Source organism: Schistocerca cancellata, chromosome 2, assembly GCF_023864275.1.
Source record: "Schistocerca cancellata isolate TAMUIC-IGC-003103 chromosome 2, iqSchCanc2.1, whole genome shotgun sequence".
Taxonomy (NCBI): domain Eukaryota; kingdom Metazoa; phylum Arthropoda; class Insecta; order Orthoptera; family Acrididae; genus Schistocerca; species Schistocerca cancellata.
The window spans coordinates 490,862,682-490,888,906 of NC_064627.1; the positions used below are offsets into that span (position 1 = coordinate 490,862,682).

General features: G+C 43.6%; 1 protein-coding gene across 1 annotated transcript in view; it reads left to right on the forward strand.

The window, feature by feature from the left end:
- LOC126155562 (odorant receptor 43a-like) overlaps positions 1–26,225 on the forward strand; it is a 158,597-nt gene that overhangs the window by 107,443 nt on the left and 24,929 nt on the right. The window contains exon 4 of the mRNA XM_049916236.1: positions 15,152–15,307. Coding sequence (XP_049772193.1) covers positions 15,152–15,307 — 156 coding nt within the window. The remainder of the gene's footprint in view (positions 1–15,151; positions 15,308–26,225) is intronic.

The following is a 26,225-nucleotide window of genomic DNA, read 5'->3' on the forward strand; positions in this document are numbered from 1 at the left end:
ACAGCAAGACTTTCCTGGTTGATGATACAAGCCAGACCAGTTTGTCATTGAGACAGTTGCCGGTGCAATTACTGCAAAGGTTGCTGCTCCTCTTCAGGAATCACATGTTTGTCTGGCCTCTCAATAGATACCCGTCTCTTGTGGTTGTACATACGGTACGGCTATCTTTATCGCTGAGGCATGAAAACCATTCCATCAACGGCAAGGTCCATGGTTCGTGGTTTAGTTTCGTAATGGTTCAGAAAGAGTTACCCAGAAGAGCCTAGTTCTAATTTAGTTTACGTGTCAGGCAGTTAATACCCTTGGACAAGTGATCGCAAAGTATGATAGCAGCATTATTCATCCTTTTTGAGCTTAAGTCAGGCAGTAGTAGCAGACCGCGACAGACGCAGCAACAGATAAGTAAACCGTTTTTGTGACAAAAAAATGTTCAAATGTTTGTGAAATCTTTTGGGACTTAACTGCTAAGGTCATCAGTACCTAAGCTTACACACTACTTAACCTGAAATATCCTAAGGACATGCCCGAGGGAGGACTCGATCCTCCGCCGGGACCAGCCGCACAGTCCATGCTTTTGTGACATTTACGAGTTGCTAACCAGGAAGGAGTTTTATTATATCATCTGTGTGCTTTAGTAGTTTAGTTTCTTGCGTTACTGCGTGTAAATTTAAAATCTAATAGCCACAGTTCTCGTGTTTTCGTTTGCGTCAGAAAGTAAACTGATTTTGTGACGTATTACAAGTTCCTTATCAGGGGCAAATTATTTAGTTTTTATCTGAGTGCTTCGGTAGTTAGGTTCTTGAATATCTGCGTATCACTAGACACAGCTCGTGCGTTTTCGTCAGGGTCTACATTAGAATTGCGCAGCACGTGCCAATAGTCCGTTTATCTGCGTAGTTTAGCTTTCCACGGTCTTTGGTATGGACAGGGACTGTGATTGTTGCGTGCGGATGCGAGTCCAGTTGGTGACACTTCGCTCTCAGCTTCAGGCTGTGATGGCTTTGGTTACACAGCATGAGGCTGCAGTGGATGGGCACCACTGTTGTGGGCCGGCGTGGGGATCCAACGGACGTCCAGCGCATCCGAGTCCTCCGATCGGTCCTCACCGGTGGCCAACCCAGTTACTGCTCGCACTGAGGCTGACCGCTTACCTGTGGTCGAGTGGGAAGTCGCCCCGGGGCGAAGCAGGCGGTGAAAGACTTCCCAGGCGGCCGCACGTAAGGCCTCCACGGTTTGTCTGACAAACAGGTCCCAGGTGCTGTCTGTGGCTGACACTGTCGCTGAGCCAGATGCTGTCGCCTGTCCCGTTTCAGAGGAAACAGCCTGCAAGATCCGGGCAATCGCAGAGGGTGGGACTACTGGTAGTTGGGAGCTCCAGCGTTAGGCGCGTTATGGGGCCCCTTAGGGACTTGGCTGACAAGGAGGGTAAGAAAATCAATGTCCAGTCCGTGTGCATACCGGGTGGAGTCATTCCAGATGTGGAAAGGGTCCTCCCAGATGACATGAAGAGCACAGGGTGCAGCCAACTGCAGGTGGTTGCTCACGTCGGTACCAATGATGTGTGTCGCTTTGGATCAGAAGAGATTCTCTCTGGTTTCGAGCGGCTAACAGAAGTGGTAAAGGCTGCCAGTCTTGCTTGCAAGATGAAAGCAGAGCTGACCATTTGCAGCATAGTCGACAGGACTGACTGCGGACCTCTGGTACAGAGCCGAGTGGAGGGTCTGAATCAGAGGCTCAGACCGTATAGGCTGCAGATTCTTCGACTAGCGCCAAAGGGTGGTTGGGTTTCGGGTTCCGCTGATTAGGTCAGGTGTCCACAATACGCACGAGGCGGCTACACGGGTAGCAGGAACTGTGTGGCATGGAATGGGCGGTTTTTTAGGTTAGAGGGTCTCGGGAAAACACAAGATGGGCTTCAATCACAAAAGGTGCAGGCTGAACACAGGAAGAACATAGATACAGAAACCATTGGTATAACAGTTGTAAATTGTCGTAGCTGTGTTGGGAAAGTACCAGAGCTCCAAGTGCTAATAGAAAGCACTGATGCTCAAATCGTAATAGGCACTGAAAGCTGGCTAAAGCCGGATATAAGCTCAGCCGAAATTTTTGCGAAGAACCTAACGGTGTTCCGAAAACATAGCCTAAACACGGTTGGCGGTGGCGTGTTTGTTGCTGTTAGAAGTAGTTTAACTTGTCGCGAAATTGAAGTAGATACTTCCTGTGAGTCAGTTTGGGCACAGGTTATTGTTGGCAACCGGAATAAAATAACAATTGGATCCTTTTACCGACCTCCCAGTTCAGATGATACAGTTGCTGAAAGGTTCAAAGAAAACTTGAGTTTGATTTCAAACACGTACCTGACTCATACGATAATAGTTGGTGGTGACTTTGATTTATCCTCGATATGTTGGCAAAAATATGTGTTTAATTCCGTAGGTACGCATAAAATATCATCCGAAATTGTGCTAAATGCATTCTCCTAAACTTATTTCGAGCTGTTAGTTCATGAGCCCACGCGAATAGTAAACGGTTGTGAAAACATACTTGACCTCTTAGCAACAAGTAATCATGAGTTAATAACCAGCATCAAAACCGATATAGGGACTAATGAACACAGGGTTGTCGTAGCAAGACTGAATATTGTAATCCGCAAATCCTCGAACAATAAGCGAAACATATACCTATTCAAAAAAGCAGATAAAAATATGCTTGACGCCTTCCTGAGAGACAGTCTCCACTCATTCCAAATTAATGATATAAGTGTAAACAAGATGTGGCTTGAATTCAAAGATATAGTATCGGCAGCAATTGAGAGGTTTGTGCCAAATAAACTAACAAACGACGGAGCTGATCCTCTTTGATAGACAAAACGGGTTAGAACACTGTTGAACAAACAACGAAACAAACATGTCAAATTTAAACAGACACTAAATCACCAAGATTGTCCATCATTTACAGACGCTCGAAATTTAGAGCGAAGTTCAATGCGAGACGTCTGTAACAGTTTCGACAGCTAAACTTTGTCTCGGAACCTGGCAGAAAATCCAAAGAGAGTCTGGTCGTATGTGAAGAGTGTTAGCGGCAAGAAACTATCAATGCCTTCTGCGCGCGATAACAATGGAGATACTATCGAAGACAGTGCTGCCAAAGCTGAGTTACTAAACACAGCCTTCCGCAATGCCTTCACTAAAGAAGACGAAGTAAATATTCCAGAATTCGAATCAAGAACAGCTGCCAACATGAGTAACGTAGAAGTAAATATCCTCAGAGTAGTGAAGCAACTGAAGTCAGTTAATAAAAGCAAGTCTTCTGGTCCAGATTGTATACCAATTAGGTTCCTTTCGGAGTATGCTGATGCATTAGCTCCATACTTAACAATCATATACAACCGTTCGCTCAACGAAAGATCCGTAGCCAAAGACTGGAAAGTTGCACAGGTCACACCAATATTCAAGAAAGGTAGTAGGAGTAACCCACTAAATTACAGGGCCATATCGTTAACGTCGATATGCAGCAGGATTTTGGAACATATATTGTGTTCGAACATTATGAATTACCTCGAAGGAAACGGTCTATTGACACACAGTCAACATGGGTTTAGAAAACATCGCTCCTGTGAACCACAACTAGCTCTTTATTCACATGAAGTGCTGAGTGCTATTGACAAGGGATTTCAGATCGATACCGTATTGCTGGATTTCCGGAAGGCTTTTGACACTGTACCACACAAGCGGCTCGTAGTAAAATTGCGTCCTTATGGAATATCGTCTCGGTTATGTGACTGAATTTGCGATTTCCTGTCAGATAGGTCACAGTTCATAGTGATTGACGGAAAGTCAACGAGTGAAACAGAAGTGATTTCTGGCGTTCCCCAAGGTAGTGTTATAGGCCCTTTGCTGTTCCTTATCTATATAAACGGTTTGACAGAAAATAAGAGCAGCCGTCTTCGGTTGTTTGCTGATGACGCTGTCGTTTATCGACTAATAAAGTCTCAGAAGATCAAAACAAACTGTAAAACGATTTAGAAAAAATATCTTAATGGTGCGAAAAGTGTCAGTTGACCCTAAATAAGGAAAAGTGTGACGTCATCCACATGAGTGCTAAAAGGAACGAGATTGGAATAATAGAGAATTGTGAAGGTGGTTCGATGACCTCTTCCCTTCCAGGCACTTGCATGTGATTTGCAGACTATCCATGTATATGTAGAAGATGATTTTGATGATCTGTGTGGTTTAAGAGTGCTCGTATTAAGAAGGGTGTAAGACAAGGCTGTAGCCTTTCGCCCCTACTCTTCAATCTGTACATCGAGGAAGCAATGATGGAAATAAAAGAAAGGTTCACGAGTGAAATTAAAATACAAGGTGAAAGGATATCAATGATACGATTCGCTGATGACATTTCTATCCTGAGTGAAAGTGAAGAAGAATTAAATGATCTGCTGAACGGAATGAACAGTCTAATGAGTACACAGTATGGTTTGAGAGTAAATCGGAGAAAGACGAAGGTAATGAGAAGTAGTAGAAATGAGAACAGCGAGAAACTTAACACCAGGATTGATGGTCACGAAGTCAATGAAGTTAAAGAATTCTGCTACCTAGGCAGTAAAATAACCAATGACGGACGGAGCAAGGAGGACATCAAAAGCAGACTCGCTATGGCAAAAAAGGCATTTCTGGCCAAGAGAAGTCTACTAATATCAAATACCGGCCTTAATTTGAGGAAGAAATTTCTGAGGATGTACGTCTGGAGTACAACATTGTATGGTAGTGAAACATGGACTGTGGGAAAACCGGAACAGAAGAAAATCGAAGCATTTGTGATGTGGTGCTATAGACGAATGTTGAAAATTAGGTGGACTGATAAAGTAAGGAATGAGGAGGTTCTACGCAGAATCGGAGAGGAAAGGAATATGTGGAAAACACTGATAAGGAGAAGGGACAGGATGATAGGACATCTGCTAAGACACGAGGGAATGACTTCCATGGTACTAGAGGGCAGAACCTGTAGAGCAAACCAGTCAGTAGACTGATGACAAAAAAAAAAAAAAGTTGTTTAAGAAGCTTTAAAAATATGTCATTTCTATAATCTAAATTATCTTCAATAATCATCATAAAAATATATGCAGTCTATAATCAATGAAGTGTGACACACATTTTTCTGTATTTCTTTTTGTTATGTATGATGAGAGGCAAATTTTAGCTGCACACTACTTTTTCTAACAAAATGAAGTGATTTATACGCCAAACGTCTTCGACAGTTCACAGAAAACACTGAATGGTGCTCGTTTTATATTGAATCCTTGTAAACTATGGCGAGTGACATATTTATAGCACTATCAGTTTAGTATCTGTTTTGAAATCAAAATTAAGAACTGCAAAATATATTATTATTACCGAGATGGAGTAGTATTTTCTAGAGTAAATTACTTTCTCAAATACTTTAAAAAGACTTCAGCAATGAAACAAATCAGTAATTATTAACTCTTATCATTTCTCTTATAATGGGGATTAATTATTACATATGTTAATCTATATGAAAAAGTATATCCTGATTTAATGATGAATTAAATCTCTTAGAGAGTATGATGCTTACTATATTACGCATCTCTGGAACTTTATTGACAGGACTATCAGCTCCGTATCGGTTTTATTTTAGAGACAGGTTACTATTTTCTTAACTTCAGGTGATGAAGTGTGTGAGAGAATCAGATTACTAAATTTTAAGGAAGTTGCTTTCTCGATATTTTACTTTGACTTTTTTGCTGAACTTTGTGATACTACAGCCTTTGCGAGAATAGCGAATGATACTTTTTAATATCTGTTACCTTCTTCCAGACACTTAAATGTGATTTGCAGTGTGTCCATATATATGTAGATGTGAAACCTGTCCATTCAAATCAATAGGTATGTAATTTTGTTGTGCTAACTTAGTTTGCTCTGTTTCTTGTTTATAAATTTTCATTTTGTATTTATGAGATAATATAATCTTATTAGAGATCCTTGCCTCTTTGTAAGCTATTTAATGCCCTTTCTAATTAATGTGCTGGGAAAATCACTTTCAAATATCGATACATACGTATTTGAAATACGTTAAACTTGGCGTCGATCTTTTGTTGCCAGTAAATGTTAAAGATGTCTTCCTTCTTCAATTACTTCATATGCTCCTTACTAGAATCGTTAAATTTTTCTAACCGGCTACCAGAGTGATTTCTCAGTACTGTGACAATGTCCCATTTATTCTAATTACCTGCACTTCATAATCTGAGAGTCGATAACTAATTGCATACATATTTATTTGCTTGAGTAAAATTTTTTCTACAACAAAGTTATCAAAATGTGTTGTACTGTCTTGATCCAAATGTATTAGGAAATTAATATAATTGTATGATGAAATATTGTTTCTTGTTATATATCCTCTCAGAATCCGTTGAGACACTGTCCTGAAAACACACACCATTATTTATTTCTCTTTGTCTAACATGTAACATAATGGAGACACGTTAGTGCTTTTATGGTTATTACAATTTAAGCAGCAAGACGAATGCCAAATACACCGGCATATGGAGGAACTGGATCGAATAAACTGTGTCGGAATCTACGTATCAAGGGCAACAAGCATTGCATATCATAAATTTTAAGTCCCAAGGTTCTGTCTCCACATCGGCCAATGTAACACGCAGACAATTGCGGCAAGAGATGCGCAATTCTTTTTTGTAGAACGATGGCTGCTAAAGTTTTCATTACTTTTACCTTTGATCAATATGGGATGAAGTTGATTCAGCAATCCTCTGTCTCTTACTTTTAATGATTTATGTGTTTAAATACAAACCTAATGGATGCATTTTTGTCGTAGCATACCCAAGCTCTGTTTGATTCATTACCATGACATTTATGCGTTCTGATTAAAACATAGAGGGCTTCTCACGTTTTCAAATTCTCAAGGTCTGTGATAATTTACAGTTCCTAAAATACACTCCTGGAAATGGAAAAAAGAACACATTGACACCGGTGTGTCAGACCCACCATACTCGCTCCGGACACTGCGAGAGGGCTGTACAAGCAATGCTCACACGCACGGCACAGCGGACACACCAGGAACCGCGGTGTTGGCCGTCGAATGGCGCTAGCTGCGCACATTTGTGCACCGCCGCCGTCAGTGTCAGCCAGTTTGCCGTGGCATACGGAGCTCCATCGCAGTCTTTAACACTGGTAGCATGCCGCGACAGCGTGGACGTGAACCGTATGTGCAGTTGACGGACTTTGAGCGAGGGCGTATAGTGGGCATGCGGGAGGCCGGGTGGACGTACCGCCGAATTGCTCAACACGTGGGGCGTGAGGTCTCCACAGTACATCGATGTTGTCGCCAGTGGTCGGCGGAAGGTGCACGTGCCCGTCGACCTGGGACCGGACCGCAGCGACGCACGGATGCACGCCAAGACCGTAGGATCCTACGCAGTGCCGTAGGGGACCGCACCGCCACTTCCCAGCAAATTAGGGACACTGTTGCTCCTGGGGTATCGGCGAGGACCATTCGCAACCGTCTCCATGAAGCTGGGCTACGGTCCCGCACACCGTTAGGCCGTCTTCCGCTCACGCCCCAACATCGTGCAGCCCGCCTCCAGTGGTGTCGCGACAGGCGTGAATGGAGGGACGAATGGAGACGTGTCGTCTTCAGCGATGAGAGTCGCTTCTGCTTTGGTGCCAATGATGGTCGTATGCGTGTTTGGCGCCGTGCAGGTGAGCACCACAATCAGGACTGCATACGACCGAGGCACACAGGGCCAACACCCGGCATCATGGTGTGGGGAGCGATCTCCAACACTGGCCGTACACCACTGGTGATCGTCGAGGGGACACTGAATAGTGCACGGTACATCCAAACCGTCATGGAACCCATCGTTCTACCATTCCTAGACCGGCAAGGGAACTTGCTGTTCCAACAGGACAATGCACGTCCGCATGTATCCCGTGCCACCCAACGTGCTCTAGAAGGTGTAAGTCAACTACCCTGGCCAGCAAGATCTCCGGATCTGTCCCCCATTGAGCATGTTTGGGACTGGATGAAGCGTCGTCTCACGCGGTCTGCACGTCCAGCACGAACGCTGGTCCAACTGAGACGCCAGGTGGAAATGGCATGGCAAGCCGTTCCACAGGACTACATCCAGCATCTCTACGATCGTCTCCATGGGAGAATAGCAGCCTGCATTGCTGCGAAAGGTGGATATACACTGTACTAGTGCCGGCATTGTGCATGCTCTGTTGGCTGTGTCTATGTGCCTGTGGTTCTGTCAGTGTGATCATGTGATGTATCTGACCCCAGGAATGTGTCAATAAAGTTTCCCCTTCCTGGGACAATGAATTCACGGTGTTCTTATTTCAATTTCCAGGAGTGTATAATCATTTGTCTTTTGTCTTGTACCTTATCTGTGGATAATGATCAACCATATCATATGCGACAGTCTTAGCTTTGCAGTGTTCACAAGTCTTTCTGTAATGTAGATCTTTGTGAACAAATAAAAATACCAAAATGTAAAAAGTTGTAGCTCTGTAACTACAAAGAACATGTAGTCGAACCTCTCAACGAAATTACGCTGCAGTTGACCTGAAACAGAGTAAATATCGTATAAGAGTTGCTAATGTATACATATAGTTACTTATTGGGTACAAGTAAATTATTTTGCATCAAAACTCCTAGTCCACAATCATACAATTCACCCATTTCTTAAGTATTTTTTTACTTTACCATGCTCTGATTTTATTTTATAGCCAAATCGCTTGATCCTACTTCAGATTACCTTACTATAGATTAACAAAGTGTTCTTCAGTGTTCCCCTGAAAATGAATAACGGCGTTAGATCAGGAGATGTGGGCGTAACTCCACTTCCTCGTCGGCCTATCAACCATCCAAAAAAATTAATATTACATCCAGGTACTGCCGCATGTCACGATGGTAATGCGACGGTGTACGGTCTCATAGGGAAGAAAAGAAAAGAAGAAAAAAGAAACACAATCTTCATCTCGGCACATTTGGTGGATGGCTGGTACAGTTCATTCCTGCGACATGGTAAGGTACTTCACAGCTGTCAATGTTCCTTCGAAGAACAGCGGTCCTACAGGTTCTCTGACGGAGGATAATAACAACTTGTTCTTCCGCAACCTGGGATTTACCTCTCGTCCAGCACACACAGCTACGGCGCTTGTCATGTGAAACCCAGCTCGCGCTATTCGTCCACGAGACTCAAAGGGCCATAGACACGGGTTCACAGGTAGATGCCGTGTTTCTTGACTTCCGCAAGGCGTTCGATACAGTTCCCCGCAGTCGTTTAATGAACAAAGTAAGAGCATATGGACTATCAGACCAATTGTGTGATTGGATTGAGGAGTTTCTAGATAACAGGACGCAGCATGTTATTCTCAATGGAGAGAAGTCTTCCGAAGTAAGAGTGATTTCAGGTGTGCCGCAGGGGAGTGTCATAGGACCGTTGCTATTCACAATATACATAAATGACCTGGTGGATGACATCGGAAGTTCACTGAGGCTTTTTGCAGATGATGCTGTGGTGTACCGAGAGGTTGTAACAATGGAAAATTGTAATGAAATGCAGGAGGATCTGCAGCGAATTGACGCATGGTGCAGGGAATGGGAATTGAATCTCAATGTAGACAAGTGTAATGTGCTGCGAATATACAGAAAGATAGATCCTTTATCATTTAGCTACAAAATAGCAGGTCAGCAACTGGAAGCAGTTAATACCATAAATTATCTGGGAGTACGCATTAGGAGTGATTTAAAATGGAACGATCATATAATGTTGATCGTCGGTAAAGCAGATGCCAGACTGAGATTCATTGGAAGAATCCTAAGGAAATGCAATCCGAAAACAAAGGAAGTAGGTTATAGTACGCTTGTTCGCCCACTGCTTGAATACTGCTCAGCAGTGTGGGATCCGTACCAGATAGGGTTGATAGAAGAGATAGAGAAGATCCAACGGAGAGCAGCGCGCTTCGTTACAGGATCATTTAGTAATCGCGAAAGCGTTACGAAGATGATAGATAAACTCCAGTGGAAGACTCTGCAGGAGAGACGCTCAGTAGCTCGGTACGGGCTTTTATTGAAGTTTCGAGAACATACCTTCACCGAAGAGTCAAGCAGTATATTGCTCCCTCCTACGTATATCTCGCGAAGAGACCATGAGGATAAAATCAGAGAGATTAGAGCCCACACAGAGGCATACCGACAATCCTTCTTTCCACGAACAATACGAGACTGGAATAGAAGGGAGAACCGATAGAGGTACTGAAGGTACCCTCCGCCACGCACCGTCAGGTGGCTTGCGGAGTATGGACATAGATGTAGATGTAGATGTAGACGGTTCCACTCAGTTTAATGCCTTATCGGACCGTACAATGACATGTTGAGAAGTGTCCAAGCAACGTGCCTCAACTCCTCTCATTGCGCATAACTTTATTGAGAAAATTAGCTTAATTTTCGTATTTAGAGACAATTCGATATGCAAATTAATTATGTGCCAATTTAATCTAATCTAAATCGGGGAGACAGAGGATACTCATGTTTACAGTGAGGTGACAAGTGTCATGATGTACTTCCTAATATCGTGTCGGACCTCCTTCTGTCCGGCTTAGTGCAGAAACTCGACATGGCATGGACTCAACAAGTCGCTGGAAGTCCCGCGCACAAATACTGAACTGTGCTGCTTCTATAATCGTCAATAACTGCGAAAGATTCACCGGTGCTGGATTGAACTAATCTCTCGATTATGTCCCATAATGTTCAACTGGATTTACATCGGATCATACGGGTGGCCAAATCATTAACTCAAATTTTCTAAATTGCTCTTCAAAACAATTGAGAATAGTTGCGGCCCGGTGACATGGCACATTATCATCCATGAAAGGTCTATCGTTGTTTGGGACTTGAAGGCCGTGAATGGCTGCAAATGGTCTCCAAGCAGCTGAATAAAACAGCTACGTCACTGACCGAGTCTGTTCCATGTAAACACAGCCCACACCGTTATGGAGCCACCACTGTTTTTCACGGTGCCTTGTTCACAACGGGGGTCCATTGTTTCGTGAGATCTGTGCCACATTCGAATCCTACCATCAGCTCTTCTCTCAGCTGAACAGGCCACGATATTCCAGTCGTATAGCAGCCAACAGATATCGTCACGAGCCCAAGAGAGGCGCTGCAGGTGATGTGACGTCATACTGTTAGCAAAGGCACTCGAGTTCGTCGTATGCTGCCGTGCCCAAGTAAAGCCATACTTCACCGCAGCACCCTAACGGGTACGTTCGTCATACGTCCCACATTGATTTCATTGGCTATTTCACTCATTGTTGCTTATCTGTTAGCACTGACAACTCTCCACAAACATCGCTGCTCTGGGTCCTCAAGTGAAGTTCGGCGGCCACTGCGTTGTACGTGGTGGGAGGTATCGCCTGAAATGTGGTATTCTGTGCATAGTCTTGACGCCGCGTACTGCGGAAGACGGAATTCCAAAACCTAATGTGCCATGCGTCTAGCTCCAACTGCTATTCCCCGTTCAAAGACTGTTAACTCCCGTCGTGCGTCCATAATCACGTCTGAAACCATTTCACGTCAGTCAACTAAGTACAAATGGCAGCTCCGCCAATGCATTGCACTTGTATACCTGATGCACGCGATGCTACCGCCATCTGTATATTTGAATGTCGCTATCCCATGAATCTTATCACCCCATTGTATTTACAATTGAAGTAAAACACTAGTGATGATGTGGGTGATTTCTTCGGCTGCCTTCATCTCTGCATTTGTAGACATATCTTGTATATGCATTGAGTATGAGCTGTGTCAGTCTCAGAGCAGAACGTTGCAACAGAAGTACCAAACGAATCTCTCGCTGGCTCAGGAGGTAGAGGAAGCACCGGCTCTTGCGTATGGAAGATATTTGCTGAGCCACGAGCTGGCTGTTGTGCCGCCCGCTTCCTGGAGATTTGTCGGGTCACACGCCTCCACCTGACATGTTTACTGTTATCGATCTCTGCAAAACGTTTCTCAGCTAGGAGGAGGATACTTAAACAACATGGACTGTTCACTGTTCTTTGATTCATTCTTAACAGGAACTTTCTGTAGCAGATACAGATCTTAAAAGCTTCCTAAAATACACCAGCAGTCTCTGGAAACAATGGTTACAAGATTCGGCCGCCGTTTCGGCACCTAGCGTAACATTTTTTCTTATTTTTATGTTCCGACGATCGAAAATAGCGCGCCAAAAGTGATCCTTTTGGGTTTGTTGAAACTAGTAGCATTAATTTTTTCGACGCAATTTTTTTAAACTAGGACATTAGTACATTTGACTGGGACGTCCGCATTTTCCCTACGTTGCTGGGTGTACAGCGGCGTCAGCATAATTCTTTCATTGGCGGAACACCAAATGTAATTTTTCTGATTGGCAGCTGCTAATTTGAGGAGTTCCGTTCCTAGAACGGACGCACCCTACGCTCTTTAGACACTTCGGATTGTACTCCTGCACACTTCTGGTTCACACCTCATCCGAGGGCGATGCAGCAGTTCGGCACACACAGGCGCCCTTAGTGAGCCATCGGCACCACCAGTAGCTAGCTGATTCATACTTCAATAATGGTGGGATTTACGGGTTTCACCGGCAGTACAGAGCGCCTTGAACCCTCCACACTTCCACTGTTACATTCAACGTCTCAGTAGATAGGCATAGCTTGACAACAGCTTCTTTTCCAACCTTGATATGCAGTTACTGTTGTCGTTTCATGGAGTTTCGTCAGTGAATTTTTGACATGGTAGTGAGCTCGACTTACTATTATGTTCTTCCATTTCCTAAACTTTATCAACCATAGGTCAAGCCAGTTTCATTTCTTTTTCGTTTATTACTAGTGTTTGTTACATCCTGAGTATGTTCTTTATTGAATTATTTGACAATGTTTACTGTTAATAAACTCAGGGATTTGTATTTGAATTTGATGTTACAGTTAATCACACCTTTGCATAATTACTGAAAATCTGTGATTATCCATCCATTTATCCATGGGTGAACCAAAAATTAGTGTTTTTAATTTCGTTTCAGATATTCAAATTAGTATGGTTCTTATTTTTTATTTGCAACGTACTCCATTACAATTTTTCTAATACTACATGTACAGTACGTGTCGTACGTGTGTCGGTGTGTTTTGACCATGATAAAATGGAGAGGGTGAAATGCGGTGCTGGCACATAGCCTGCTCCTCCCGAATAGCACCAAAGGGGCCGCCAAGCTTAAAGTGCACATACGACGGACCGATCATCGTCAACTATGTCACATGTCCTCACATCACGAGACACTGCGGAGGGTTTAATGTTTAAACCAGGACACTGTCGAAACGTGTGGTGATCAAGAACTTAACACCACCACCTACCCAACCCTTTCCGATCAAATACTGCCACGAAAGTTTCTTCCGCAACCATAATTCGAACTGCCTTAAACCCGGTCGAGCGACAACGCACAAGCCTGGCGTTAGCGTCGTCGAACACAGAGGCGGGCAAAGCCGTAGGTAGGTGACGAGGTAACATCTTTAATCTCTCCGTAAAACAGGGGGAAGGGGGGGGGCGGAGAGCAGTCCGCATAATTACGTGAGCCCCACCTGTGATTTTGGACATTTGCGTGGTCTTTCGTGAAGTAAGAAACAGTCAACTGACAACAATGATTTGATCGTAGTCAGAATTTTTCTTTTCTTTCGTTGCATAGTGTTTGAGATACGTTAGAACTAGGATTTTATCATTTTCGTTTAAGTTTATGGCGCCAACACTTAACACAGAGATTTTCCTTATGGTTTTCTCTTCTTTTGTGGATTATATTCCACATTCAGTGAATGCCGGCCTCGATACCAGCGTTGTATCTTTTGGATGTATATGTGTGTTATGCGCTTTTTGTTCTATTTGCGATTTTTGTTTTGGTGGGTTTTCACAAACGCATTTGAGTAGTTCGTGGTTTTAATGAGAACGTGAAGACCGACGGTCGTTAGCAAGGGTTTAGGCTAAAGTTGATCAAGTAAGAAACATGAGGATAAGAATTGGTAGATACTGGCGAGGAGTAGATACGTTTTTCATGGAATTAGCGAGCACTCTTGGTTATGATAGCAAGGATGAGGTCACGGTCGCCTCACGTCATGCTAAAGCTACAGTAAAAAAAAAAGGATTGAGGAGAAAGATAGGCCAGACACGCTGCCACAGAAACATACTCGATTTTGTTTGCGGATGTTAACTCCAAGTAGAAGATAGGAGCAGGAAGGCGTAGATTTTACTGTATTACAATTTTCGACAGGAATCAATGAGAGGAAAGTAAGACTAGAAAAGAAGATTGCAGGAATTTGACACAAAAATTGGAAGAGTTTAGGAAGAGGTAAGAAAAGAAAGGCTAGGAAGGAAGCCAAGGAAGGAGCAGCGGAGACTAGGAGGGAAGGAAAATAAACTAGGAAAGTGGCAGAAGAGACAAAGGAAGAGGCTAGGGAAGTGGAGGAGGAAGCAGAAAGGACGAGAAGAGAAATGAAGCAAGGTTAGAAGGTTCAAATGGTTCAAATGTCTCTGAGCTCTATGGGACTTAACTGCTGTGGTCATCAGTCCCCTAGAACTTGGAACCTAACTAACCTAAGGACATCACACACATCCATGCCCGAGGCAGGTTTCGAACCTGCAACCGTAGCGGTGGCGCGGATCCAGACTGAGCGCCTAGAACCGCTTGGCCACTCCGGCGGGCAAGGTTAGAATGTATAAGTAAATAAGTCATAGAAAAAGTTAGGGTATTTAGAAAGTAATTTAGGGTAAAATAAGAAATAGCATTAGCAGAAACGAAACAAGACAGGAAAGTAGCGAAGGAAGCAAAGGCTGAAGCTACAGAGAGCAGGAAAGAATCGCAAGCGGCTAAAATGATAGCTATGGAGGTAAAAAAAAAGGTGGAGGAAGAAACTTGATAGATTAGAACAACCTCCAGTCATGGAACGAGACCTCGAGAATATTAGCGATAAGCAGGAGGTGTAAGAGGAACGTACAGGCAGGAAAGAAGGTCGTGATTTTTATTGATTGCTTTACGTGTGCGGTGGCTCTCTTGGTAGTACGAGCATTAAAAGCACGTTGACTGTCTGCGCAGGCTGAGGCCGTAAGCGAGGCGCTGTACAGCTGCGGCTGGATGGAGGCGCCCGCCCGCTTCAGGCGCGCCATGAGGATCGTCATGTGCTGCGCGCAGCGGCCGCTCTCCCTCACCGCGGGCCGCGTGTACGCCATCAACAGGGCCACATTCATCTCCGTGAGTACCACTCCACTCTTCGGTAGGGCTCTGGCTGTCAGGTATGAGGTGTTCAGCCACAACAGCCTGGTACTGCCAATACCGGGGAGGCTGCTTCCTATCGGCAGGTGCTAGAGGTGACAGAAGTAGGAACGACCTTCGAAAGGGGCCTAAGAAAATCGTTCAGACAGTGAATCACCTGATACCACCCGTCTGCTTTAAACCATGATGTAGTTACATCAGCTGCCACTTTATGCACCATTCAGATATCATCATTTTGCATTTGATTTCGAACTTCTTATTACTTCATTAGTAAAGGACAGTGTTATCTGCAAACAATTTAACAGAGCTGCTCACATTGTCTTGCAAAGTGCTTATGCAGAGTGTAAAGGGTATATATGCAGATATTTTTATATAAGGAACCTTAATATGTACATCAGTGTCTTGGTTGCTTTTGCTCTGCGACGAATAGCCTTCCCGCAAAACCTCATAATTCTTACGTTTTGATATTGTCTGCATGGTCGTACTGCACCACGCCTCTCAGTATAGATTAACCGTTTTGTGTCCACACATCCACACTTCAACACCTGACCTCCTGCCCAGGGAAAATTAAGTATTAATGGCTTGCTCTTGGCACATGTTCAAATGGTTCAAATGGCTCTGAGCACTATGGGACTCAACATCTTAGGTCATAAGTCCCCTAGAACTTAGAACTACTTAAACCTAACTAACCTAAGGACATCACACACACCCATGCCCGAGGCAGGATTCGAACCTGCGACCGTAGCACTCCCGCGGTTCCGGACTGCAGCGCCAGAACCGCTAGACCACCGCGGCCGGCTTGGCACATGTTCTGACCAATCTAAAAACATACGTATAGCTACTAATGGCTATAATTAATAGTATGAAAATGACTTAAATATTGACGCGATGTTGTTCAGTACACTGTAATCATTCACCACTGGAAATATCACTACCTGTACGCATTACACCCTGCTGCTGTTGTTGACTTCAGTCCGAAAACTGGTTTGATGCAGCTCTCTATGCAACTCTATACTGTGTGATCCTCTCCATCTCTAAATAACTATTGTAACCTACATACTTCTGACTCTGCTTAGTTTATTCATCTCTAGGTCTCTCTCTACGGTTTTTACCCCACCAAATTTCCCTCCACCACCAAACTGATGATCCCTTGACGTCTCAGAATGCGTCCTATCAACCGACCGCTTCTTGGTCAAGTTGTGCCACAAATTTTTGTCTCCCGAATTCTATTCAGTACCTCCGCATTAGTTACGTAATCGACCCGTCCAATCTTCAACATTATTCTGTAGCACCACATTTCAAAAGCTTCTATCTTCTTTTGTCTAAACTGTCTATCGGCCATGTTTCACTTGCCCACTGTGCTGGGCAATAGCCAGTCAAAGAAATTTTAGGGAAATGGTTTAAAAAATTATTTCAAAGACTCCAGTCAAATCCTTACAAGTTTTCTCCCAGAGCAACTTCCGCTGTGCCTACGTGACACAAGTTGCCTGCTTTTCAGAACCCAGGCGGTACTGTACAGCTAAAGCTACTGACGAGAGATGTCCTGAGCTCTCTGCTGAAATTGCTAGCGAATTCACGCCATTGGTTTTAGCCAATAGCATGTGTGGGATACAGGTCACACGCGTAGACGCTGGAGGATTCTGCAGAGCAGAACACGATTGCTTCGTTCTCTTGATATCCAGACATCGACTAGTACAGACGTTATTCTGGGGAGGGAGAGCTGCCAGCTCTAAGCCGTGTGGCCTGTCACCAACATAAAATGAACCACCACCCCTTCTGGTGCCCACGTATTTAGTTGTTCGTCCTCCTAGAGTGGCCTACAACCGGTAACGTCCTCCCTAGGCGCGACCCTCGTGTTCAGTACAGCAAAATATATTCTCTTTTTTGACGAAATTTCCTGTTTTGTCATTTAACGTCCGCTCGGGATGCCCACTCACAAGTCCTGCCAGTCGACCTCCTGTACATTGTTGTCATAAGCCGGATGAAACAACCCTCCTCCCTCTCCCTGCACATGTACATTGGTGAGAGAAACGCGATTCGTTCCCAGCGTTCGGTCCCTTTTACTTTTGGTCATATTAGACGTTGTGTGGTCGGTCAGTATTCGCTACTGTTTGCTGCGAGCCGAGCTTGGTTGCTGCAGCGAGTCGGCCATGATGCCGCTCCAGACGATGTGTCCGCACATGTCAGCCCCCAGGGCGCAGTCCATTGCTGCCTGCCGCTCTAACACCTGCGCACAGAGAACTAGTGATGGGGAGCTCGTGAATGAGTCGTTCAAATGAACGCTTCACTCCTGTGAAGTGTGAACTAACCATTCAATTTCAATGAACTGGTACTTCAAACTCTTCACAGATAGCACACTCCACACTTTTTTCTAGTTCACTCACTCTCTTCCCCTCTCCCACACCCACGTCACTCCTCCTCTCATCACTTCACTCCTCCCTGTCCTGCCTGTCGACGAATCACGCGGTGTTATAACGATAGGTTTAGGACGGATGGGGGAGGTGAGGGGTGAGTAGAAGGCAGCGTCAGCTGCTACCTGCAGTGCTGACATCATTACCCGTGACTATTTGTGCAGTTAAACTTCGCGTCTACGGGTAGCCTACCGTTGGCAGCGCTTGAAGACAAATGAATATTAAAGATAGAAACGAAGAGGCTAGCTGTGTGAGCACGCACAGCAAACATGAAAGTAAAAGGTTTGTTAATAACACTGAAAGAGGGATATTACCTGAAATCGTACCAATGACTACAGGTGACAGTTTACGTTTTGAATCTAGTGGGTTATTATTGTCAACAAAAATAAAATCTACAGGAAAACTTCTGAATAATTACTTAACGTAGGTATACAGACTTTGTGACAGTGTTAAACATACTCATTCTATTTTGGATTAAATTTTAAAAGGAACATAAAATTGGACTGCATTTCGTTGGTAGCCCTATTTTCAGTTCATGAATACAACAAATAATGTTTCATTTGGCAGATAAAGACTTTTTTGGGCGCTTCATGAGAAAATGTCGAGCAAGATTAAATGTAGTACCTTCTTTATATGTGACAGCCTTCTCTGTTTATCTTTCCTTTGTCCCCCTTTTTTTTCTTTATTGTCATTTTGAAACCTGTATACAGGCAGGCCTGCAGCAGCATACTACGCCGCTCTTTGGCCGCAGAGAAATACAAAAGATAGAAATGAAGACAATTAGAGAAAAAAGATGGTGGACATATAAACGGAGCCAAACACTTTTTAAAATACAAGGTGCCGTTCACGGGCGTAGAGTCCAAGATAAAATTGTTCAGACACTTGGACACAGATAGAAACGTCCTTTGTCCCCTTCGACCATGCTCTATTTAAGATAACTCAGACGCTGTAAGAGCGTAAAACGTTGCATGCACGTTACTCCATAGTTCCGCCATCTGTTGGTAAAATTGTGAAGTATTACGAAGCTTTATTGTACGAGCTAGGCGAAGCGAGCGTAGCAGCGGCTGAGCGGCGAACTGGGCAACTTCGCTAGGCTTCCGTACTTCACGAATGAACTAGTTCATTTGAACGCTTCACGGCAAAGAGTGAAATGAATGAAGTAGTTCACGGGAATGAACGAGTTCGACCCACCTCTACTGAGAACAGCGAGTCGCGCCTCTCAGCACCCAGCACAAGCCGGCCGCATTAAACAGTCGTAGCTGGCGCAGCTTCTCAGTCGCTGCCAGCTTACACTGAGCCGGGCGCCGAGTTAGGAAGAAACTGCATGATGCGTCCGTGCCGCTGAGGCTCACGGGGCGCATGGGAGCGCTGCCCACTGTCTGCGCCGCTTCCCTGCCACTGCATCGTCCACTGAAGCCGCCCGTTGGCTGACTGCGGCGTGGCAGGTCAAGAACCATTGCCTCCACGCATCGGGCGAGATGTCCGCGTCGCGGACCATTTTGCTGCTGGTGTTGCTCACTAGCTACGTGACCCACCTGCCACCGAGCCGCCCCACGTTCGCCACCAGTCAACCCCTCGCTGCCATCTGCGGAAGGGTCCTGGCCTCAACGCCCGGGTCTCGTACTTTCGCCGCCGTGCAGCCAGCCGCCGCGACGCCAATGCCGCAGATACGCGTTTTTTTTTTTTTTATTTGGCCTTTGAGTGTGTACTCAATTTAGCCATCGGCAACACAATGACAATGTACACATCAATTCAGCCATCGGCAACACAATGGCAATGTACACATAATTGAATAAACAAATACAGAAATGCATATTTACAAGAATAAAAAGCTTAACTGTTACAGTTTTGTACTTAATGTTTTAAAAATTGAATTGAATTGAAAAATAATTATAAGTGTCTAGGCGTACAATTCACACCAATTCTGAAATATCTTCATCAGCAAGACATATTTATAATTGACATACACCATTAAAACCTACAGATTGTGACCAGTACTCTTGATGAAGTTAACGATCACTTTATATAGACGAACGTCTTTAGTACACAAAAGAAAAGAAGCTGATTGAGGAAGATGGTAGCCCATACTCAGCAATATAGCTACGCGGTTACCTCGTGCGTACGGCCCTGGCACGTTGGCCTCAGCTGCCGCCACCGCCGCCGACGCATACTGTGCGTCGCGACGCGTCGAAGTTTGTAAGTGTTGTGATGTACTGAGGCACCACAGCCATTTGCTCAGAGAACAACGCAGTGAGCGAATAGGGATTCTCAAGCAATAAATTATAGTATAAATTTTGAATATTATATATATAGTTATTGCCTTTAGAGTTTTGACGTGTCTTTACTTACAAGAACGATTCTAACTTTAAATTTTTGTGAGTGCAGTTATCGGAAGGGATGTTGAATCTATAATTGTTGCTAGATAAGCACTTCAGATGTATGTTGTTTGGCCGGCCGGAGTGGCCGTGAGGTTCTCGGCGCTGCAGTCTGGAGCCGAGCGACCGCTACGGTCGCAGGTTCGAATCCTACCTCGGGCATGGATTTGTGTGATGTCCTTAGGTTAGTTAGGTTTAATTAGTTCTACGTTCTAGGCGACTGATGACCTCAGAAGTTAAGTCGCATAGTGCTCAGAACCATTTGAACCATTTGTATGTTGTTTGGATAGTTAATGCCTGTGTAATTTAAACTCATAATCCCGTTGAGCCTGTGGACTGCAGTGAATTTCTTATCTTTGATTTAAATTCTGTTCTCGTAGAAGTATTGCGTGGTTAGTTGTTGAGATGAGAAGTTTCAAGGCGTATATTTCTGAGAACTTTCAATTAATCTCCACGGATTTGTAATTGTAACATATGTTCACCAACGATAGAAGCTCCCAGCCGTTCATGCCATTTTATTCCTTTTACTTTTCGCGTCATAATTCCATTCTTTTTTCTTTCATCTTTCCGATAAGCATAATTTCTGTGCCCCTGATGAAAGTAGGTCCCTACTACTTGCTCTATAGACGTGAGCGCTTTAAGGGTTCTGCAACCCCCTGTGCCTCCATACCGCGTCTGCAAGATTTCTGAAGTCGTTGGCGCAATAAATCGTTGTACTTTGATGGAAGTGTGTTTTTATTGCAAGACCAGGCCAGATGCTAAATCTTCTTTCTCGTCTCTCTACACGCTCTTTCACGATCTTTTATTGTTTTTCCGTCCATGCCTTCCGTTTCTCGTAACGGGCAGTTGCTAAAATTGGTTAAGCCAATGCACGATGCTAAGATGTATAAACCTATGAACCGTAAAAAGAGTTATAATGAATGTTGAAAGAGAACTGATCTTTTGTACGCCTGTAAGTTATTGAGTAAAGATACGACGACTTTCGGCTATTATCCCCCAGAGGGAGAGAAGTATTTTTGATGTGAAGAGATGAATGAGGTTGTTTTTTAAAGGTTATCTGCGAGCAGCAAGAGGTCCTGTGGTTGATGTGGTTGTAGGTAATTATGTGCAGAGAAGAGTTCCTATCAGTTGTTTTAAGTTATGTTATTTCTGTTGTATAGATAATGTTTTGTCATGGAAGCTGTGATGGATACAATGAAAGGTAATTATGTTGCTAACTGTATGAGACAAGACGACTGAGTGACGATATAAGATCTATTTTTTGCTGTCGACCCCAGAGGTTAGAGTAGAACAGTGAACCATGCTTAATTTTACCATGCAGCTAGTTTCCAGTCGAGACAATGTGTTTCCGAAATCTTTTAAAATGCAGCGTCATGTTACCAGTCAAAGAATACTGTAAGATCACATTGTATGAACACGTGGACCGCTACAGCTGTCGCGTGCGATATGCCAGCCACGTAAACACGTTACGATTTCTCTCCCACTTCTTCGTCTTGTCTGTCGTAATTAAATCCAATTTTCATATATTCTTATGATTTATAAGTCATTTATGACATAGTTTTTGAGTGACAATGTACTGAGAGCATTATAATGTGTATAAATTTTCAATGGTTGCAAACGTTAAAAGTTTTGCGAGCAGGATGGTCCACGTGCATACCTATTTGTACTTTGTGGGGAGCTTAGATATATCTGAAGCTTCTGAGGTGTTTAAAGGTATCCTTTCTTATCTGCTGTATAGATCTATGTAATTTGATTATATGAAGAAATTAAGCAGCTTTTTTGTAGATGTTTGATATACTCTATTTCATTCGTATATCTCTTTTGTTGACAAGCATTTTGTTTCGAAATCATGCATTAAGTTTACCTTATTAAAGTTTTTCCGCAATGCTATCTTTTACAAGCCTGCTTTGTTGAGTGTTTCGTTTTGTTGCTAAACATAGAATGTTCAGCCCCTCTTTTCGGTGTCCATTCTGTTTGTCTTTTACTGTTCAATAGATTGTGCTAGGCATTTTCACCTAGCTCTCGTAACTAATGTTTTACTGCTTTGCAGGTAAGCTTATTCCACTGACGCTTCAGAAGCTCCGTTATTTTCTTTGAGGGCGCCACTCATGAGGGTTAAAAGTAATTGCATATATTTAATTCTCATGTCCGCCGAAATGACCGTTTCCCTACAGTCTCTCTTTATAAAACTGTCCTAACCTTTGTCCAGTGAAATTAAAATTTAATTTTCTCTTACGTACGTGTTTTACACGGTATGAAGTGCTACAGTGCTCTATCACACTCCAACACCTACGCACAAAATTTTCGTCGTCTTGAGATGACTCTATTGTAGCTCTTATACAGACGAATAGCTAAAACGACTGGCCAGCGTTTTTTTAATTCTGCACTTGCTGAAATGCAACATTGAGATTCTCTGAGAGATGCACTCTGTCACCTGTTTCTGTTTCAAATTTAAAACAGGCACTGTCCTAACGGTCCGAGCTAACCCTTCTTGACCTTTCTTTTTATCACATAAAAGTTAAGATCCTTTCATGTACAAATATAAAAAATGTAAAGTCAGACGAAAGCTGGCAAGACCCATTTCTTTCTTGAACTTTGTCGTCATAGAGGAAAAAATTGAGGTTGTAACCGATCCTGATTTTCTGTTGACAATCCAAGAAGTGCTGTTTCTGGCCTTGTCCTTCAGTATTTCTCGTTATAATGTTAGTTACGCAAAACATTTCGTTAGTAATTATCGTAACAAGTTTGTAGAACACTGTGGTGGAGTGACACCATTGGGAAAAATTTTGTTATCATGAGCACTAGGTCTTGTGTAAATATACTAGGCGTTATGGTGAGATCTTAAACTCCTGGTGTATTTTCTCATTTTACCTTCATAGATAACGGAAATTAATAATTTTTCGTGTGTTTTCCTGCCACAGGGGCAGAATGGTACTGAATCAGCGGATTGCAGATTAACGCAGTGTTGACTGGTGAGCAGTATTCTTACGTAAGATAATGGATATTAACTACTTGTCACAGATCTTTTCAATCTCCCCCCCCCCGCCCCCCGCCCCCGAGTTAAGGGGTGTAAAACGTCATAACGACAGAAAGATGTGGTTTGGGAGAGAGGGGCGACTCACATCGAAGCGTGCGCAGAAACATAGGCAACTGTGTCAAAACTTTATTTTGTTGTCAGAGTTCGCATCTCCCTCTGAAATTGTCTTACAATTTAAAACGTGTTTGGAAGCTATAACCGCCATTTGACTGTACAACAGAATTTATTCCACATTTTAGATTTCGGCCTTAGGCCATTTTCAAGTGTTACAAGATTCAAAAATAATTAGACTCGAGTAGAAATCTATATTGTCGAGTAAAACCTGTTATACAGTCAAATGGCGGTTATATCTTTCAAAAAGTTTTATATGACTGGCTCCATACCAAAGTAAAATCCTAAACCTCTGTCTTACCATTATATGATTCATCTGAAACCTTCCGTTGCCCTCCAGGTATCTGTCACGCATACAGCCTTCTCTTATGTTTCTTAAACCAAGTATCTGCGATGATTAAATTATGGTCTGAAAAAAATTCTACCAGGTGGCTCCCTCTTTCATTCCTTTCCCGGTGTCCATATTCACCTGCTATTTTTCCTTCTCCTCCTTTTCTTGTTATCTAATTCCAGTCCGCCACAACACTGAAATTTTCGTCTTTCTGTTATTTCATCATATGTTTCTTCAATCTCTTCATCATCTACAGAGTCAGCAGGTATATAAACTTGTACTGATGATGCAGGCATGGGCTTCGTGTGTCTCTTGACTACGCTAATGTGTTCACTATGCTTTCATAGCAGCTTATCCGCATTCCTATTTTCTCATTCGTTATTAAACCTACTCCGTGCTGAGTCTGGTGTTGGTGCCACTTACTTACATCAGGCTCCTCTCTTTTTATCTTTCCTATCTCGCCATCCTCGGCCTGTCCTTGTTATTTTGCGTCCTCGAAGCTCTTAGGTCTCTAGGACTATCGCATCTTTCATTTTCCATCCTCTTCCTGTTACATATTGTCAACGGCTTGGAAGACGGAGGAGGGCAGTCTGCAAAGCCTCAACGGTGGAAAGGGCGGATGAACCATATTTCAACAAAAAAGAAGTCTTAACTCGCAAGTGCAGCGAAGATGGAGACCATCGTTATGGTGTAGTTGGCAGATAATTAAAATAATAATCATAAAAAAGTAGCGCCTGTTCTCCATGTCAGGAGAGGCCGAAATTAATGCTGGCAGCAGCTTCTGAAATGATTGGCGACACACTTTGTGACAAGCCGGCCGTAAATCCACCATCGTTATGGAAATGCTATCCCAACGTTTTGGTACCACTGTTAGGGCGCCCTCGAAAGCGACCGTCGTCGGCAGGGCCCAGTCAGTGTGTCAGGTATGCAAGCATTATCTTCCAAGGGCTGCGACGGCTAAACAAGAGAGCCCACACTCTGTCTCATGTAACAAAGTCGGAATTATGACTGGGCGATGCAGCGAACTAGCTAAGACACACGAAAAGAGGTGTATTGATATCTGTGCAGTTCAAGAAACAAGATAGAGTGGGAAAAAGTCGTATAACATTGATATACCGCTGAACAACCAACGGCGCCGGCGTTGTCGTATCAGCGAAATTCGATGGTTCTGTCTATGAGCTGCAGCGTTACGGCGACTGCCTTATGACAGCTGCCTACATTGCAGACAGACGAAAAATCCACTTCTTCAGTGCCTGTGCCCCACAAACCGACCTGAGTGCGCAAACCAAAGATGCCTTCTGGGCACTGCTTGACGAGAAGACTACAGAAGTCCCAGCAGTAGACTGCTCCATAGTCGGTGTTGATCTGAATGGACACGTCGGGCAACGGAAGGAAGATCCTGACGCAAATGGTGGACATGGGTATGGACAGAACAACGATGAAGCCAGCGAATCATCGATTATGCAGAAACTCATAACTTAGTCATAACGAACATTTGGTTCGAAAAATGCAAAATATACCTAATCACCTATTATACTCGATCAAATGCAACTCCGATTGCCTATGTCCTAGTAAGACGTCAGAAGCTCGAAGATATGTTAGACGCGAAAGTTGTCTCACATGAAACTGTCGCAATGGCAACACCGACCAAATTCTAAGCTTAGAATAAACCCAGGTCAGGATTCTCTGCCAGAAAAGGAACATAAAGAATCAAATGGTTGCGCTTCAAGGAGAAGAAGGCTGACGTTATGAGAGAAATTATGGAGCTACCAATTACCACAGTCGTAGGTAGCTGGACTACATTGAAGACCTTTGTTCACGAAGCCGCAGGCCTATTCACGGAACAACGAAACGAGGACGACGAAGGATCATTAAACAACTTGGCTATGGAATTACGATATTAAGGATACCGTATGCAAGAAGAAAAAAAATTACCACGCGTTTCTTGCACACAAAAGATTATTCAATTGGAATGCTAACGGACGATCCCGTAGAAAGGTGAAGGAAGTCATTGCAGTCACAAAACAAAACGGGTATTCAGATCTTTACACTAAACAAGAGGCACGCAAAGGAGAAAGTAACATTTACTGACTAGTCAAATCAAAACATTGGAAAACGGAAGATATCCATCACTTTTACGGCATCAAAGACGCAACTGGTGAGCTGTTGGTCGACAGAAAGAAAGCAAGGGAACGCTGGCGGAACTACTTTGAGAGACTTTCTACCGAGGAATTTCCCCATCCACCAGCACCAACCATGTCAGCTGTTGAAGAGATTAGTTAAGGAAATTAACATTGCTGAAGCTGAGGCTGCTCTGAAGGAGATGAAAAGATGGAATTCCACTGGCCCCCGATGACCTCCCAACAGTGTTATGGTGTTCTCCACAGTGGAATGAGGCACGTTATGTAAAAGATCTTTTCAATCAGATTATTAAAGAATGTAGAACACCAACAGACTGCTAGTAGCGTATCACTTAACGAGTCTTCAAAAAAGAAACGAAGGCCTACTGAGTGTTCTGATTACCGCCCGATCACATTACTGAGCCGGCTTGTCACAAAGTGTGTCGCCAATCATTTCAGAAGCTGCTGCCAGCATTAATTTAGGTCTCTCCTGACATGGAGAACAGACGCTA